This window comes from Chrysochloris asiatica, unplaced genomic scaffold (assembly GCF_000296735.1).
Source record: "Chrysochloris asiatica unplaced genomic scaffold, ChrAsi1.0 scaffold00168, whole genome shotgun sequence".
NCBI classification, from domain to species: Eukaryota; Metazoa; Chordata; class Mammalia; order Afrosoricida; family Chrysochloridae; genus Chrysochloris; species Chrysochloris asiatica.
The window spans coordinates 4,654,998-4,671,667 of NW_006408686.1; the positions used below are offsets into that span (position 1 = coordinate 4,654,998).

A 16,670-nucleotide genomic window follows, 5' to 3' on the forward strand; every position below is an offset into this window, starting at 1 on the left:
AACACCAAACAGTCAGGCAAATGCTTGGCTTCTCTCCTACCCGTTTCCCTCCAAGTCTCACCCAATACTTGCTGGACACCCACCCTGGCATCCGCCCCCTGGTGTGGGCTGATATCCAGGGTCACAGGCTGGTGTGCAGCGGTAGGAGCCAGGGGTATTCTCACAGCGCTGGGCCCCACAAATTGTGGGGCCATATTCTCGACACTCATCCACATCTGCAAGACAGCAAGCAGAAGGAAGGGGATTCACAGGTTTTCATTTCACTTCTAGTCCCATGTTGCAGAAGTCTTCTATGAACTTCATGTCCTAGGAGTCTGACCTTCTAAAGATGAACTAGTGTTGACAACTCATTGCCATTTCCCAAGAGCCCAGGGTTCTACTTCAAGCCTTTTGCACTTCATGTTCCCTGTGCTAGGAATACTCGTCCCTCAGCTATCAGTAGGGCTGTGTCATATGTGTCAGTGAAGTCCTAACATCTCTCCCCAAACTGCCCTGTTATCTCTGTCCACTTATCCGGCGTTAGCTTTCTTCCTCAACCTGATACTGTTGTTAAGTGCCGTCGAGTCGGTTTCAACTCATAGCAATCCTGTATAGGGTCTCTGAGGTGTTGTTTTTTTTTTAATCTTTGTAGAAGCAGAATGCCTCATCTTTCTCCCACTGAGCGGTTGGTGAGCTCCCAACAACAGTCCTTGTGGTTCACAGTCCAGTGTTTATCATATGGAGACAGAATGCTCCCCCAACTTGATATTATACTTATTTATATCTGTGTAGGAGGCCTTGGTGTGGGCTGCAAAGTCAATTTGAACGATAAGGTTGGCAGTTCAAACTCACCTCTTTTGCCTCAGAAACCCTATGTTGTTGTTGTTATGTGCCGTGGAGTTGGTTCCGACCCATAGTGACCCTGAACAGGGTTTCCAAGGCTGTAAATCTTAACGGGAGCAGAAAGCCTCATCTTTCTCCCGCAGAGCAGCTGGTAGTTTCGAACTGCTGACCTTACGGTTCACAGCCCGATTTGTAACCACTACGCTACAGGGTGGCTATTTGTAGGCACTTAACAACAATAACATATCTATGCAGATTTCTAATATGCCCACTATTACCCCCACTAAAATGCAAACTCTTTAAGAGCAAAGATTTGTGCCTGTCTTGATTGCTGTTGGTAAGTGCCTTCTAGTCTGTTCCTACTCACAGTGACCCTGTATAAGGTTTCTGAAGAACAGCTGGTGGGCATGAACTGCCAACCTTGCAGTTCAAACAGACCTTGTGATTCAATGCTTATCCCACATAGCTACACCAGGACCTGGGCAGTGCCCAACAATTCTCTATGTTGGATGACTTGAGGTGATTTATTTCTTTGTTGTCTGTCTCCCCAGCTAAAATGTCAACCCCATGACAACAGCGATTTCTGTTGGATTCATTTCCTGTTGTGTCCTCTAGTACATGAATTTTTGTGGAGTTCATGACTCTGTGGGTCAGGCAACCAGAAAGGCAAGTGTAGCACAGAGTTGTTTTCTTCCATTTGTCCCACAAAATTTGTTCCCACCCAATCTCCAAAAAAAGAGCTCTGGCAGCTTAGTGGTTACGAATCAGGCTGCTAACCTCAAGTTCATAAGTTCGAAACTACCAGCTGTTCTGTGGCAGAAAGATGAAGCTTTCTGCTCCCGTAAAGATTTACAGCCTCGGAAACTCTGTACAGGGTCGCTATGAGTCGGAACTTACTCCACGGTACTTAACAACCTCCAAAAACATCTTGGATTACCTCCAGCCTTATCAGTTTCTTATCAGTACCCAGCTGGAGGATGGCCACAGAAAAAGAAGGAAGCAAGGGGCGGAAGTGAAGGAGGAGTTAAGTGGGGAGAAGGGGCGGGGTAGATGCCTTCAGTAGGACTGAGGATCCAAAAGGGGCGGAGTCTGGAAAAGGGAGGAGCCTGGAGAGATGACTGGAACTTAGGACTGGACTCAGGGGCAGTAGTCTGCGGAAACCTCAGGGAATTTCACTAGGGCAAGTAGGGTTGAATTTGAAAGGGCATCTAGAAGTAAGAAGAGTGTATTATATTAAGAGGAAAGACTGAAAAGGGCGGGATCTAAGTCTTCTTATTGTGGCACGAAGGGGGCTTCAAAAAGTTCGTGGTAAAATGGAATTAAAAGATGGTATTTTTCCATTAACTTTTTTAACAACCCTCCCACACACACACACACACACGCCTTGTATGTCGACTGTGCAGAAACTGCTCAGGAGAAATACTTGTTTCTGGAAGCGAGGTTTGGCCTGATTCTTCATAGGAGGGTACCCCCCACACACACACCCAATATAAGGACTCAACGGCGGCTTTTTCCCCTCACAGACATAATGAGAAGCGGTTAAGTCTGTGAAGCAGGCCAGCCTCTCCTCTGTCCCCACCGAGAAAGACTCAGAAGTTCTCACCGTCACAGGTGCCCTCTGGACCCGCGTGGTACCCAGGGTCGCAGTCTCGGACACAGCGGTAGGAACCGGGGGAGTTCTCACAGCGCTGGGCCCCACACAGGGCCGGGCCCCTTTCACGGCATTCGTCCACATCTGAAGGGGGAGGCAAGGAGAGGGAGCGGGGCGGGGGTGTCACAAGATGGGGGAAGCAAGAAAAGGGAAGGGAGGTAGCAGCTGATGCAAAAGGTGGGATGCAAAGGGATCCGGTCGGGTCTGAACCTCTTACCGAGGCAGGAGGCAAGGTCTGGGCTGGCGCGGTGGCCCGGAGGACAGATGCACTCGAAAGAGCCATCTGTGTTGGTACAGATGCCGCTCTGGCAAAGGTCCTCCTCGCTGCATTCGTCTACGTCTGCAGGGTAAAGAGACTCGTGGAAACCATGGTTCTACCTCCTCCCTTGCTTAACCTCTGGCCACACCCCTCGACCGCCCCTTTCCCCGCCCCTTTCCCCGCCCTTCTAGGCTCCTTCCCCTACCTGCTTTAGGCTCGTTCCTTTCCTGGAGTCCCGCCCCTCTGACTGCCACCATGGCCCAACAAGCTTAGTCCTACCCCTTGCTGATTTACAAGTGGCTCCCACTGATTTACAAGTGCTGCCCTCAAGGTGCATCAAGACCCTAGGTCAAAAATTAAGACTTTCATTCTCCTGGTCGTTCGCGCCTTTTCCTGGTCTAATCCTGCCCTGTCCTGGTCCAGGCCCTGACCAGGTACGGACCAATACAAGAGGCTCCACGGGGTCCAGGCCGGTATCCTGGGGCACAGGTGCAGGCAAAGGAGCCGTCCGTGTTAAGACACTCGCCGTGGGGGAAGCAGAAATCTCCTTCCAGGCACTCGTTCACATCTAGGGTACCAGAAGAATAGGGTTGAGGGTCCCAGTTGATATTGTTGTTATGTGCCTTGGAGTCAGTTCCGATTTATAGTAACAGGGTTTCCGAGGCTGTAAATCTTTACGGGAGCAGAAAGCCTCATCTGTCTCCCGAGGAGCAGGTGGTAGTTCTGAACTGCTGATCTTGCAGTTCGCAGCTGGATTCGTAACCACGGTGCTACCAGAACTCCTTTACCTGTGCCCAAATCAAAAGCCCTACTCACAAACCAGATGGCCAGTTTCCAAATTCTACCCATAGTCCTTTAACCTAGGTTCCACCTTTGCAGGAGACCTAGTGGTGCCGTGGGCTGATAACCACAAGGGTTGATGTTCAAACCCACTAACCACTCTGTGGAAGAAAGATGAGGCAATCTGTTCCTGTAAAGATTTACAATCTAGGAAACCCTAAGAAATAGATTACCTTGTATTACAGGATCAGATGGCTGCTTTCCAAAGTCCACCCACAGACATTTAATCCAGTTTCCACCTTTCTACAGTAACCTTTAAGGAGCTCTGGTAGCATAGTGGTTATGAATCGGGCTGCAAACCATAAGGTCAGCAGTTCGAAACTACCAGTCGCTCCGTGGGAGAAAGATGAGGCGTTCTGCTCCCGTAAAGATTTACAGCCTCGGAAACCCTGTACAGGGTCGCTATGGGTCAGAACCGACTCCACGGCACTTAACAACAACAGTAACCTTTCAGGAGCCCTGGTGGCACTGGACTGTGAACTACAAGGTTGGTGGCTGGACCGCGCCAGCCTCTCTGAGGGAGAATGATGAGGCTTTCTACGCCTACAAATATTTATCATTTTAGAAACCCTATACAGCAGGGGTGGGGAACCTTTTTTCTGCCAAAATTTACAACATTATTCATGGGCCATACAAAACTATCAACTTAAAAATTAGCCTGCTATATTTGGTCAAATACATAATTAACTCACTCCTAATAAACCCTATAGAGTCCTGGTGTGGCACTGGGGACTAATGCGTCAGACTGCAAAGTCGTTTGAACTGCAAGTTCGGTGGTTCAAGCTCACCAGCTGCTCCTTGGAAACCCTATACAGGGTCGCTATGGATTGGAATCTTAGCAAACAACAACAAACAAACCCTATGGAGTCCTGGTGTGGCGCTGTGGGTTAATGCACCAGACTGCAAACCCATTTGAACTGCAAGGTCGGCTGTTCAAGCTCACCAGCTGCTCCTCAGAAACCCTATACAGGGTCGCTATGGGTCGTAACTGACTCGCCAGCACCTCACATCAACAACAATAAACCCTATACAGGGTGGTTATGGACTGGAACCTACTCAACCGCACTTAACAACAACAATGTGATGGCTGTGGGCTAATGTACTGGACTGTAAGGTTGATTTGAACCACAAAATTGGTGGTTTAAGCTCACCAGCCACTTCTTAGAAACCCTAGACAGAGTTGCTATGAGTCGGATTCAACTCGGCAACACTTAACAACAATAGCAATGTAATGGTTGGAACTGTAGTTGCTTTAGCAGGACCAGACCAAAGGATTTTGTGGGCCTGACGTTCCCCACATCTGCTATACACGGTCGACTAAAAGTTGGAACGACTACAAGGCTTTAACAACAACAACAACAACGGCTCATTATGAGTTGGAATTGACTTGATGGCAGTGGATTTGGGGGTTTTGGAGTAGGCTTTGTCCAGGCCTGAGTCCCAGGCTCCCCAGTGTGTTGTTCCTACCCTGCCCACCTGCACAAGGTCCAGGCTGACTGGCTGGGGGCCGATAGCCTGACATACAACTGCAGCGGAAGGAGCCATCCGTGTTAGTGCAGTGACCATGGGGTCCACAGGGGGTACCTGCACTGCATTCGTCCACATCTATGAGAGAAGGAATTTTAGAAAGTCACCAGCTGCTCCTTGGAAACCCCTACACAGGGTCGCTATGAGTCTGAACCGACTCGAAGGCATTTCAATAAAGGAGTCCTGGTGTGGCGCTGTAGGTCAAGCACTGAACCACAAGATTGGATTGAACTTCAAGGCCTGTTCAAACATACCAGCCAATCCCCGGAAATCCTATACAAGGTCGCTATGAGTGGGAACCAACTTGATAACACTTAACAATAACAATCTGGGAATGCATCAGACAGGCAGATCCCTTTTGGGACACAGGGGTCTGCAGAAGTTGTGGGAAGTAAGCGTCAGGGTCTGGAATTATGCTGGAAGTTAGGATCCATGGTGAGGGGAACTGAGAATGGTCTCAGAGAAGAAGCAGGGGCAGAAAAAGAGAAGGACAAGGATGACAAAATCAGGGGTTGTGGCTCTGGTCAGGCTTGTGGTCAAAGATCACGCTTGGGTCAAATGGCACAGTTTGAGGATGACAGGTCATATCCAGGGCTAGGGGACAGTCAGGCTCACTATACTCTAATTGCTATCAGGATTGTGGTTAAGAGTTAGGACTAGGGATCACATGTGAAATGTCATGGGGTCAAACGTCACAGACAGGTTTCAAAGTTATTGGATCATGGAGTCAGGAGTCACATTCAGGGTCAGGGGATCAAGGTCCAGGTCAGGAGGTTATGAGCCAAGCTAGAATTGTGACTGTGGTCAGGGGTCCATTCTCACCAATGCATCGGCCATGGTGCAGGTGGTGACCGGCTCGACAGGCCCTGCACTGGAAGGAGCCAGGTGAATTCACACATTCCTGTCCAGGACAAGCCAGGTGGTTCTCACACTCATCCACATCTGGGGGGTGGAGTTGCACAAGGGAAAACACGGCCTTGAAGGAGTGTGCACCCCAGCATTTCCCCATCCAGCTCCACTCTTCCCTCCCTGGCCTTACCTTCACACTGGGAGCTGGCTGCATTGGGCTGGAACCCCGTGGGGCAGACACACTGAAAGCTACCTTCTGTATTCTCACACCGGCCATAGGCACAGGGCGGAGGGTTCCGGGCACACTCATCTATGTCTGAGGCAGAGGGGGCTGATGGGGCTGAGGATGGGTCCTGGACCCATCCCCATTGCCATCACGACCCACCCCCACATTCCAGTCTTGAACCAGTCTCCTGGACTTTGCCCAAGCTGCTCCTCACCCTCGTCTTCCCAACTAATGGTCTCTCCATTGCGAACATGAGGTTAAGGTCCCACCTCTTCCATGTCACCTTCCCCACCTGAGAGTTGTCCCTTCCTTAGGGTTTCCACAAGCAGAAGAGTATCATCCAAAAAAGGAAGTAGGAAGGCGGAATACTAGTGCATTCTCAAGAAAGAGGAAAACTCTGGAGACAGACTCTCCCCATTCTTGTCAGTATCCCATCTCTCTGCCTCTGCTCCAAGTCACTCTGCTGTCCTGCCCCCTCGTAATGTCTCTACCCAGTTCACATAGGAAACGGTGGTGGAACTGTTGGATTCAGCACCCTCACCTTGGCAGGGGGCCCCTGGCCCTTGGGAGCGGAAGCCAGAGGGACAAGCACAGTGAAAGGAACCAGCTGTGTTATCACAGCGACCTGGTCCACAGGGTGGTGGTTCCTGGGAGCATTCATCCACATCTTCCTCACATGTTGAGCCCCGGAAGCCAGCCGGGCAAACACAGCGGAAAGAGCCGGACAAGTTCTCACATCGGCCTCGTCCGCATAGGCCTGGGTTCTGAGTGCACTCATCCACATCTGTTCAGAGTAAGGACCTCCTTTAAGCCCCTCCATAGCCTCCCCTGCCTCCTCAGTCTCCATCATTTTGACTTCTCCTTCTCCATCATTCTGTTCCCCTGCTCATCCCTCTACCTGCTCATAGCCATCAGTTCACCTACCTGACCATCATTCCAGCTTTCTGACTCTCCACTACTAAGCTACCTCGTCCTTAATGAGTGGATCTCTCTCTCTTCTGTCCTCCATAACTCAGCCTCCCCTTGCCTGTTAGTATCTTCAACCCCAGCCCTCTGCTTCTCTCTTTTCCATGACTCAGCCTTTCTATGTCCCACCACTTGGCACCTCCATCCCATGGCACTGTCTCAACTACCTTCACCAAGGCGACATGTCTGGCTTTCAGCACTTGGCCTCTGTCTCCCATCAGTCAGCCTCCTGTGCCCCATTGCTCAGTCTCTCCATTCCCCATCCCTGCCCCTCTTGCCTTCTCCCCACACCTTCCTCTCAGTTCCTTCCAGTCCCTCACCCTGGCAGCTGGCTCCATGTGGTGCAGCCTGGTACCCGGCTGGGCACACGCACAGGAAGCTGCCTGGTGTGTTCTCACAGCGCCCGCGGTCACACGGCGGGGGCACGCGGTGGCACTCGTCCACGTCTGTGGGCACAAACCGGATGGCTGGGAGTGGTCAGACACTCCCCAAGGGAAACGTTGGGGTGGCCACAGGCGGGGCTAGGGTTGGGCCTCTAGCCACGGTGGGGCGGAGGCCAGAAGCAGTTGGGAGGCTTGGATGGGGGAGACTCAAGACGAAGGCGGGGCTTGAACAGGGAGGGCAGAACAAGGACTGCGGATTGGGCCAAGCCTGGAGCGGAGAGGGGGGATCGTGGTAGAGAGACAAATGGGAGAAGACAGGGCGTGGGCAGGGCAAAGGTGGGAAGGGCAGATTTGGGACCTAGGCAGAACTGCAGGGAGAAGTGGGGCTAAGGAAGGGACAGCGCACGGGTGTGACCGGGGTAGAATCAGGGGTCGTAGTCTGGAGATTGGTTGCAGCAGTTGTAGGGTGGGAAGAGCCTGGGGGGAGGCGGGGAGCTAGTCTGGAACGGGGAACAGACGGGCGGGACCAATGGTGGGCGGAGCCACGACGTGGTCACAGATGGAGGCGGGTCAGTAGTGGAGCTGGGACCTGGCCCTACAGAAAGACCCGGTTTAGGGGTAGCACTGTGGCGGGGGCTCCCGGGGTGTAGTCGCTGTGGGAGGGGCAGGGCACTAGCAAGACAAGGAGGGGCGTGGACCCTCAAATTGCGGAGACTCTGGTCCCGAAGGGAAATTAGAGAGGGACCGACACGGGTGTGGTCTACAGTCGGGTGGGACGGACTTCTTACCCAGGCACTCCGTGGCCCGCGGGCCTGCTCGGAAACCCGGGCCGCACACGCAGCGGAAGCTTCCTGGAGAATTCTCACAGCGCCCGGGAGAACAGGGAGGGGGTACGCGGCGACATTCGTCTAAGTCTGAAGGCACGAAAGGGACTGGTCAACGGGTGACCCGGCAGAGCGCCCTGCCGTGTCTCCATCCACCCTCTCCACCCAGCTCACCGATGCAGTGTGTGCCCTGGGGGTTGAGCCGGAAACCCGAGTCACACAAGCAAGTGTAGCCACTGGGGCGAGGGATGCAGCGTCCGGGGCCGCAGACTTGGGGATTGCGCTGACACACGGGGGGAGCTAGAGAATCCAGTCATCCAGGGTTCCCCCATCTCCGAATCCTCTGTCCCTTTCATCCCAGTACAGTTCCCTCAGATCCCTTGCTTCATCAATGTCCCCTCCCCCAACCCAGTCTTCCACCTCTGATTCCCCTCTCCGTCATGGAACATTCTCCTAGGATCATCTGCCGGAACCATAATACCACTTTCAGGCCTCTTCAACCTTTGAAGTCTTCCCAACTTTCTGGCTGAGGTGTTTTCTTAATGTCTTCAGTGTTAAGTACTAACTGAGCACTTACTATGTACTCTTCAAAAACATCTTGCTGAATCCTCACAATTAACTCCATTTTACAAATGAGAAAACGGATACTTGACTATATGTATTCTGTCTGACTACAGTTTCTGATGTAATCACCACCTACCCAAAGCTTCAAACCTTTATCTCTTCCCACCCATTCCTTAACTCCTCTGCCTCTGACATTCGTGTTCTGTCCTTTTGCCGAAATACCCCCTACCAATAGTATTGCCATCAGTGACTTCGAGCCCTTCTACTGCACCTGACTCAGAACTCTCAGAACCAGGGCGGGCAGGGATACTGGGCCGGGGAAGCTCAGCAGGGCCAGGCTGGGGTTCAAGTCTGTGTTCAGGTCGGGGCTCTGGGCGATGGGTGGGCAGAAAGCCTAGTAAGGGAGAGGCATCAGTGAGTGAGGACTTAAATTCAGATGCCCCCACTCCTCTTGCATCCTTTAGGAGGATGGGGCAGCCATGGAAACAACATCCCCTCTAGAAGAGTCAGCTCACCTGCAGGAGTGGCAGGCTGGGGGCGAGGCTGGCTGATGGATACGCGTGGTGGCTCCTGGCCCAGGGGTCTGGTGTTGTAGCGAAGGTCAGAAGCCGAGTAGTGGTAACCGGGGCCAGCCGGGCAGATCTCCCGAAACCCCTCTGGGAACAGGAAAGGAAGGGAGAGGAGCAGAGAGAGGTGGAAAAAGCCAGAGGAGGAGGGGCAGACGATGGGTGAAAGGGGGGGTGGCAGAGGGCGGGCAGGGTTTGGCCTGGGAGTATGTTGGGGTTTGGGTTGGAGGCTGGGACTGGTGGGCCCCTGGCCAAAGTAAAGGACTCCCCGCAGGTTAAGAGTGGACCATCAAGGACTGTTTTTTCTCCCTCAGGAAATGATGGCAGGGACAGTGGTCTACGGGCGAGTTCTGGTTTGGGGTAGATACATCAGGAACTGGACTGGAAGTCAGGAAATAGTCAGTTCCGCTATGGGGTTTGCTTTTAGTCTGGAACTAGCTTGCCAGAGGTGTGTTTCAGGAAGGGGCTGTGTTGGGAAAGCAGCCTGTAGCCTGGACTGAATAGGACGAGGTAGAGGGTGGGTGTGGGGTCAGGGAGGAATACTGTCTGAGGATAGTTCATCTTGAGTCTGGGGCACTGACCACCGACCACCAGCAGTGTGCCTCCGGGTTTGGGGGCAGGCCTAGACTGAGAGCTGTGTGTGTGTCACATCTGGGCCTGGACAGGGCAAGAGTGATCACCTGAGCCAAAGGGTGGACAGAGCTGGCAGCCCCGGCCCCAGGCCTTGCCTACTCGGCTACAGCAGCAGATCTGTTTGGTGATGTTACGCAGGATTGGCAGCGAGCAGCCGCCGTCGCGAAGCACGCGGAAGCAGGGCCCCTTAGCCTCGGAGATCACGTGTTGGGCTGGGGAATAGGAAGGGGAAGGAAACTGATGAGGGCAGGGTTGAGGCTTTGGCAGAGCTGAGGAATGTTCCTGGGCGATGGTCCCAGGGTGGGCTTGTTGGGTATGAAGGACGTTTGGGAGGGTCTGGAGGTCTGAGAAGTGTTTGAAGGTCTGAGGGGGTTTGAAGATCTGAGGACTTGAGGGGTTCTGAAAGGGATGTAAGGGTTTGAAGATGCTTTGATGGTCAGAAAGAGTTGGGGGAACTCGAGCTTGAAAGGAGGTGAAGGGGTCTGTGGATCCTAAAGGTTTTTGAGGGCTTCTTGGAGGATCTGAGGGTGTTCTGAACTGAGACTGAAGAAGATCCTGGGTAATGAAAGTCTGAGAAGTGGCGGGGGAGAGGAAAGGGGCTCTGGATGTAGTCTGGGGGCATATGATGAAGGCTCAGCCCCCTCCTGGAGGCTCACAAATGCAGCTGCTGCGGGACGAGTCGAGCAGGAAACCATCAGGACACACGCACGTGTACCCGCCGCGAGTGTTGACGCATTCTCCGTGCTGGCAGCGCCCCCTGGTTGCGCACTCATCTACATCTGAGAGGAATGGGCAGTCACAGTGACGTCAGGAACTACAACCGCACCAAAGAGCAAAGCCCCGCCCCCGCGCCTCCAGCCAATTTACCTTCGCAGGACCCATTCATCCTTTCAAAGCCTGCTGGACACGGTCTATCCGGGGAGCCCCTTTGGGCGGAGTTTCCTGTGGAGGCAGGAGAAAGTTGGGCCTGGGACGGTGGACGAAACGAGAATGGTATGGGCAAGATGAAAGTTGGAAAGAAACCACTTGGATGTGGCTTGAAGCCCTAGGTTGGAGATTTGAGAGGACAAACGGAGGTTGCAGAAATACATGGGTGAAACCAAAGCATAAAACTTGAGTTAGAGCTTAGTGGCCAAATGCAATGGTGGTGAGAGTTGGTTCCAGAACGTTAATGTAGAGTCTAGACTGGAAATCCTTAACCACAACAGGGTGAGCGTGTCTAGAACTTGTGCGCGTGGTTGAAATATGGGCGGGGTAAGGTCGGCGGTTCAAACTCATCAGCCGCTTCTTGGAAACCCTATACAGGGTCGCTATGAATCGGAACCGAGTCGACGGCACTTAACAACAGCACAGAGAACCTTGGGGGACATCCTGGGGACTTACGCAGGTGCTCCGAACAAGGCTGGCAGTCGTGAACGCCCCAAGCCAAGCCGGCCCCTTGGCAGCAAATTTCACGAGTCCGAAGCCCAGGCAGCGGGGACGCACACTGTGGGGAAGTGTTGGGTGAGTGCGCCCTCGCGCGTTGGCACGCTCCAGGCCCCTCCCCACTGGCCTACTCTCACTTCGCTTCCGCGCAGCTCCCGAAAGCAGTAACCATAGCCCGAGGCATCAGAGTAGCTATCCTCACGGGGCGCACTCTGTCCCAACACGGTGTAGGGCGCCGCCGCCTCCGCGCGTGCCGCCGCTTCTGCCCGTGCCACCGCCTCGGCGTTCGCCTCCGCCCAAGGCCCAGACACACGCTCCACCTGGTGCACCACCACCGACGCCTCCTGCGGATGCTCCACGTGGACGCTCACCATAGACGCCACGCCTGGCGGGAGACAAAGACAACCAAAAGGGTGTCTACACCGGTTCTTATGAACTAGACTAGGAATGGGGAGTACTCATGGGCGGAGAAAATGGACGTCAGAGGAATGGTGAGGTAGTGGACAGAGAGGGTCGTAGGGGACTCAGGCTGAACTCTCCTCACCGTGTTCGTCGTCGCGATGGTTGGCCAGTGGCATGGTGTACACAGAGCGGGTAAGGCCTGGCATGGCCGGGGCCGGGGGTCGGGCGCCGGAGGAGTGCAGCTGACAGAATTTGCCCGCGAAATCCGGTGGACAAAGGCAGCGGTCAGGCTTCATGCACACACCGCCGTTATGACAGATCAAGGGACAAAGGACTGGGGAAGAAAGCAACATTCAGGATGGGCACTTCTTCTGTAGGGACCCCTGGGGTCCTGGCACTCAAGTTAGCCCGGTCTTCTTTGTTATAACTGAGAATTTCCATTTCTTCTCCCCGTATACTGAATCAGAACCCAGTCTATCAAGAGCCCATGATTAAAGCTAAGCCCTCAAATTTGTTAACCCAAGGCCATGAATCCATTCCAACTCATCGCGACCCTGTAGGGCATAGTAGAACTGCCACATAGGGTTTCCAAGGCAGCAAATCTTTTAAGGAAGCGGAACATCTTTCTCCTGGAAGCACTGGTGGGCTCGAACCGTTCACCTTTTGATTAGCAAGCCCATGCTTTAACCACAGCGCCACGAGTGTTTTGTTCTGTGGCGCCCGTTCCGAATTGTAGCGATCTTTTAAGTGCAGAGTTGAATTGCCCCATAGGTCTTATGGAAGGAGATCTGGTGACGCCGTGGTTAAATTCTCAGTTACCAACTGAAATGTTAGAGTCCACTAGCCGCTTCTCGGAAGAAAGACGTGGCAATCTCCTTTAGTAAAGATTTCATCGTTGGAAACCCTATGGAGCCGTTCTACTATGTCCAATAAGGCCGCTATGAAGCAGAATGTACTTGAAGGCAATGACTTTGGTTTGATGGGTTTGGTTCTCTATGAAAGCAGACTGCCACATTTTTCTCTCACAGAGTGACTGACTGCTGGTTTGAACCTCCGACTTTTTGATTAGTAGTGTAGCCCTGAACCACTACACTTCGGTTCTAAATCGTTCTGTCTTGTGGTCTTGCCTCAACTCCAGCCACCTGCACGGTCCCCACCGAGCCGTTCATCTCGCAGAGACGTAGCTCAGTCAATGGAGTAGCCTCGCCACGCCCTAAGATTCATTCTCTAACTTTCTTGTCGCCCCGCCCCTTCGCTCTAGTCTGGCCATTCCATTTTCTAGCTGAGTTCTCAGCGTTCCAGGCCCGCCCACTGTCTCGTTAGAGGTTTAGCCACGCCCACTTTGTAGTCTAGTGAGGACCTAAACTGTTTCAGACACGCCCATCTAGGCTGGCCTCTTCAATTGACTCAAACCACATTTTAGCCTCTCGGGGCAATACTCCCCCTTCCCATTCTAGGCCCGCCCACACCCCTTCTGGCCCGGTACGCCAAGTCCCAGCTCCTCCCACTTCTCACCGCGCCCACTTTACCTTCCACTTTCACCTGCGAGAACCTAAACTCCGCCTATCAAGGAGTCTAACCTGATAATCTTTAGCCCCGCCCACCTTCCTTTCTTCTCTCAGATTTGCTCTGGTTCACTCCCTCAGCCCTTTCCACTCCGCCTCCCTGCTCTCCAGGCGTCCTAGCCTTGCCCACCGCGCTTTGTCCCCGCCCACCTTTCCTCTGGCTGGGGCTTCAGAGTTCTAGCCCTGTCTTCTCGCCTCCGGTAGCCCTGGGGTGGGGCCCCCAGCGGGAACACGCCTCCACTCCCCTTTGCGCGCCCTCGCTGGGCCCTTGGCCACCTCCCGGAGGAACACTGCCAGCTGTCCGGCGGGGTAAACAGAGAGAGGGGTGCGGCGGGGGCAGGGCGGTGGCTCCACATTCCGGACCCTTCGGGAGCCCCGGGTCCATTTAGCCAAAGGAGACCATACGCGTCCTACAAGGGCACCGCCCCCCTCCTTCTCTCCCCTGGGGCTGCTGGAAAACAGCTGGAGACAGCTGTGCGGAAGGGAGGGAGGGGGCAGGCGGCCGCGGCGGTCCAGGGAAGCGTGTGTGGGACTGTGAGCCCTGAACCCTCAGAGGACAGTATGGGGAAAGCCCCCTCAATTTAGAATGGTAAGGGGGCTGGAGTCCTGGGAGCTGGAGGACAGCACTCTGGGGTTCAGTGATGACTCACGTTCCTGAAGTAGAGGAAATCTGGCCCAGAGGAAATTGAAATGACCTTATGAGAGAAAAGATCTTCCTAATCCTTTTGGGGCGCGTTACCGAGAAAAAAGAATCCGCAAAGTCGACGGTTCAAGTTCACCAGCCTCTCCTAGGAAACCGCATACAGGGTCACTATGGGTCGGAATCGATTCGAGGCACTTAACAACAAGTGCCTTCTAGGAGTTGACCAGTTTGAGAGTGCTGAGAACATGATTTCGGTAAATAAGTGGGACTCCTGGGAGTTCCCAGCATCTGAATGCAATTGGCAGGGAAAACCCTAGAACCCCACTTCGCTCAGCTAAAGGATTAGGGACCCAAGTCCCTAATCAATGATTGGGGGTAACACTGTGTCTGGTGCCCTCCAGGTAGACTCAGCTATGGAGACCAACTCAGGGGTCCTCTGAAGACAGATGGCGTCAGAGGTTCCCTTGGGAAAGCCATCCGTAGCCAGGAGCAGGACTTTGAGAGACAGGATATCAGTAATCTCTGATGAGACACTGGTAAACTTAGTTGGAAATATGCAAAAGAGACTTTTATGGAAAAGGTAGGTGATTCAACTAGAGAAGGGGATTTGTACTATATATGTATGGCTCATAATCTGGGGTTTCTTCTGAAAGTGGGGAAAGTGACAGGATTACAGAGTTCTGTGGTAAGGGCACAATTTGGGGGGATCCTGGTGTGGCCCTGAAGGATAAACACTGGACTGCTAACCTCAAGAGGTCGACAATTCAAACCCATGGGCTCTCCTCGCATTCCTCAGAGACCCTATGCTGGGTCGTTATGAATTGAACCTATGCTACAGCACTTAACCTAAGAAGAATGAAAGGGCACTTTACTGGAAGAGCTGGTCTCTGGAGTCTGCATAGGATTTAGGGGTCTAGACGTCGGGACTCCGAGGTCCCCTAGCTAAAGGAATCAAGTCAAAACTCTAGGTTGCTCTAATGAGGAGCCTTAAATGGTAGGAACTAGGAGAGGCTGAACTTCAATCAAGATTTCAATATGGGAAGGGGTCTCTGCTGGGGGTCCTGGGAATCCAGCCAGACTTTGGGAGCGTTTCCTAGACTCCAAGGGCATTTCTCCGCCTACTCTTGGCTTGTACTGAATGCAGGTCCCCAGCACAGCTCCCTGAGGACACCCAGATCTGCCCACACCCAGATTGGGCAGCTAGACTGGCACGGCCAACTCAGGTCCCCAAGCTCCAGGCTAAGCGGACAGCTGAGGACATCGGGGTCCCGCCAAGATCAATGCCCCTTCACATGCCCCTCCTTGAGCCTCCTGAGGCCTGGCACCCGCCTGGGCACGGCGCCTGGCACGGGCGCGGGCGCGTTGGGGCTGGGCCTAGGGAATGAAGGAAAGAGGGAGGAAGGGGAGGAGAGAGGGAGTGGCAGCGGGCGGGGCTCAGGCGGGAGATGAGCTCACGCCGGCCCCGGGCTGGGCTGGCTGGGGGCCAGGCTGGGCGAGTTTTCGGCGCCAGGGGCCCCCACTCCCCACTCCAAAAGGCCTGAGGATGGGGGAAGGGAGGTCCCGACCACGGAGAGTACGCCCACCCATGCGCCCTGCTCTTCAATCAACAGGTGAACCTCACCTGAACCCCCAAGATTCCCATCTCCTGGGGTGCCTGGTACTCGTCCTTCTCTGGTCGTCTCTGCCCCCAAGGGGTGCCCCTTCCCCTAGGCCTCTTGTCTGGATTTCTCTTGCGTGTGGGACCCTTGCAATTCAGGATCCTACAGAGACCCCCCTTTCTGGGCCCTTTTCCTCTCAGCTCCGTGGATCAACTTTCCTAATACCAGTTCCTCTTCTCAGTCACTTCAATTCCTCCTCTCCCCGAATATGCAGAAACTGAGATACCCTTCCCCCTTGCAGCTCTAAAACTCTCCCTTGGTCCCAGGGGAACCCTTGCAGTCTCAGAATTCAGCCCCCCTTTCCAAATGCTTCCAAGACCCTCAGTTCTCGTATCTCCACCTGGACTCAGAGGCATGAAAGCCGACCCCATTTCCCTCACGTGGGACGCCTCAGGTCCCTGAGAACTCTCATTGCTTGCAAAAGTCGAGGTCGTCAGGACCAACCTCTACAAACCAGGCATTTGGGGCTCCCTTCGCCAAGAGCCCCAGGGATTCCCCATCATTCCTGGATATGGACTAGACTTCCTCTCCTTGGGGGACTGTCTGCCCCATCCCTGGAGAACCTCCTCCCCCCCGGGACTCCCTCCCCCGGGACCACCTCCCCGCACTCACAGGCGCGGAAGCCGGGTCCCCCCGGGGCCGCCCCACCGGGTGCGCCGCTGTCCACGCTGGTGGCGTTGCGGGGCGCGCAGGTCGGGGTACAGCGGGGGCCAGTGGGCCCATGGACGCAGCGCAGGCCGCATACGGCCGGGGTGAAGCGCACGCGAAGGCGCTCTTGCGGCCGGCCCAGCCCGGGCTTCGGCCAGAGCAGCGCCAGCAGCGCCAATTGCGACACCCAGAGCAGCCGCGCGCCTCCCGCCATGGCTG

At 54.2% G+C, this 16,670-nt stretch overlaps 1 protein-coding gene across 1 annotated transcript in view; it reads right to left on the minus strand.

The window, feature by feature from the left end:
- LTBP4 (latent transforming growth factor beta binding protein 4) overlaps positions 1–16,665 on the minus strand; it is a 28,618-nt gene extending 11,953 nt beyond the window's left edge. Inside the window, exons 1-20 of the mRNA XM_006871411.1 lie at positions 16,416–16,665; positions 12,080–12,271; positions 11,673–11,920; positions 11,494–11,596; positions 10,978–11,052; positions 10,767–10,889; positions 10,158–10,322; positions 9,427–9,567; positions 9,183–9,305; positions 8,522–8,647; positions 8,312–8,437; positions 7,461–7,586; positions 6,716–6,958; positions 6,139–6,264; positions 5,922–6,041; positions 5,049–5,177; positions 3,175–3,300; positions 2,691–2,813; positions 2,426–2,557; positions 84–215 (exon numbers count right to left, since the gene is read on the minus strand). Coding sequence (XP_006871473.1) covers positions 84–215; positions 2,426–2,557; positions 2,691–2,813; positions 3,175–3,300; positions 5,049–5,177; positions 5,922–6,041; positions 6,139–6,264; positions 6,716–6,958; positions 7,461–7,586; positions 8,312–8,437; positions 8,522–8,647; positions 9,183–9,305; positions 9,427–9,567; positions 10,158–10,322; positions 10,767–10,889; positions 10,978–11,052; positions 11,494–11,596; positions 11,673–11,920; positions 12,080–12,271; positions 16,416–16,665 — 2,929 coding nt within the window. The remainder of the gene's footprint in view (positions 1–83; positions 216–2,425; positions 2,558–2,690; positions 2,814–3,174; positions 3,301–5,048; positions 5,178–5,921; positions 6,042–6,138; positions 6,265–6,715; positions 6,959–7,460; positions 7,587–8,311; positions 8,438–8,521; positions 8,648–9,182; positions 9,306–9,426; positions 9,568–10,157; positions 10,323–10,766; positions 10,890–10,977; positions 11,053–11,493; positions 11,597–11,672; positions 11,921–12,079; positions 12,272–16,415) is intronic.
- Positions 16,666–16,670: the final 5 nt, after the last annotated feature.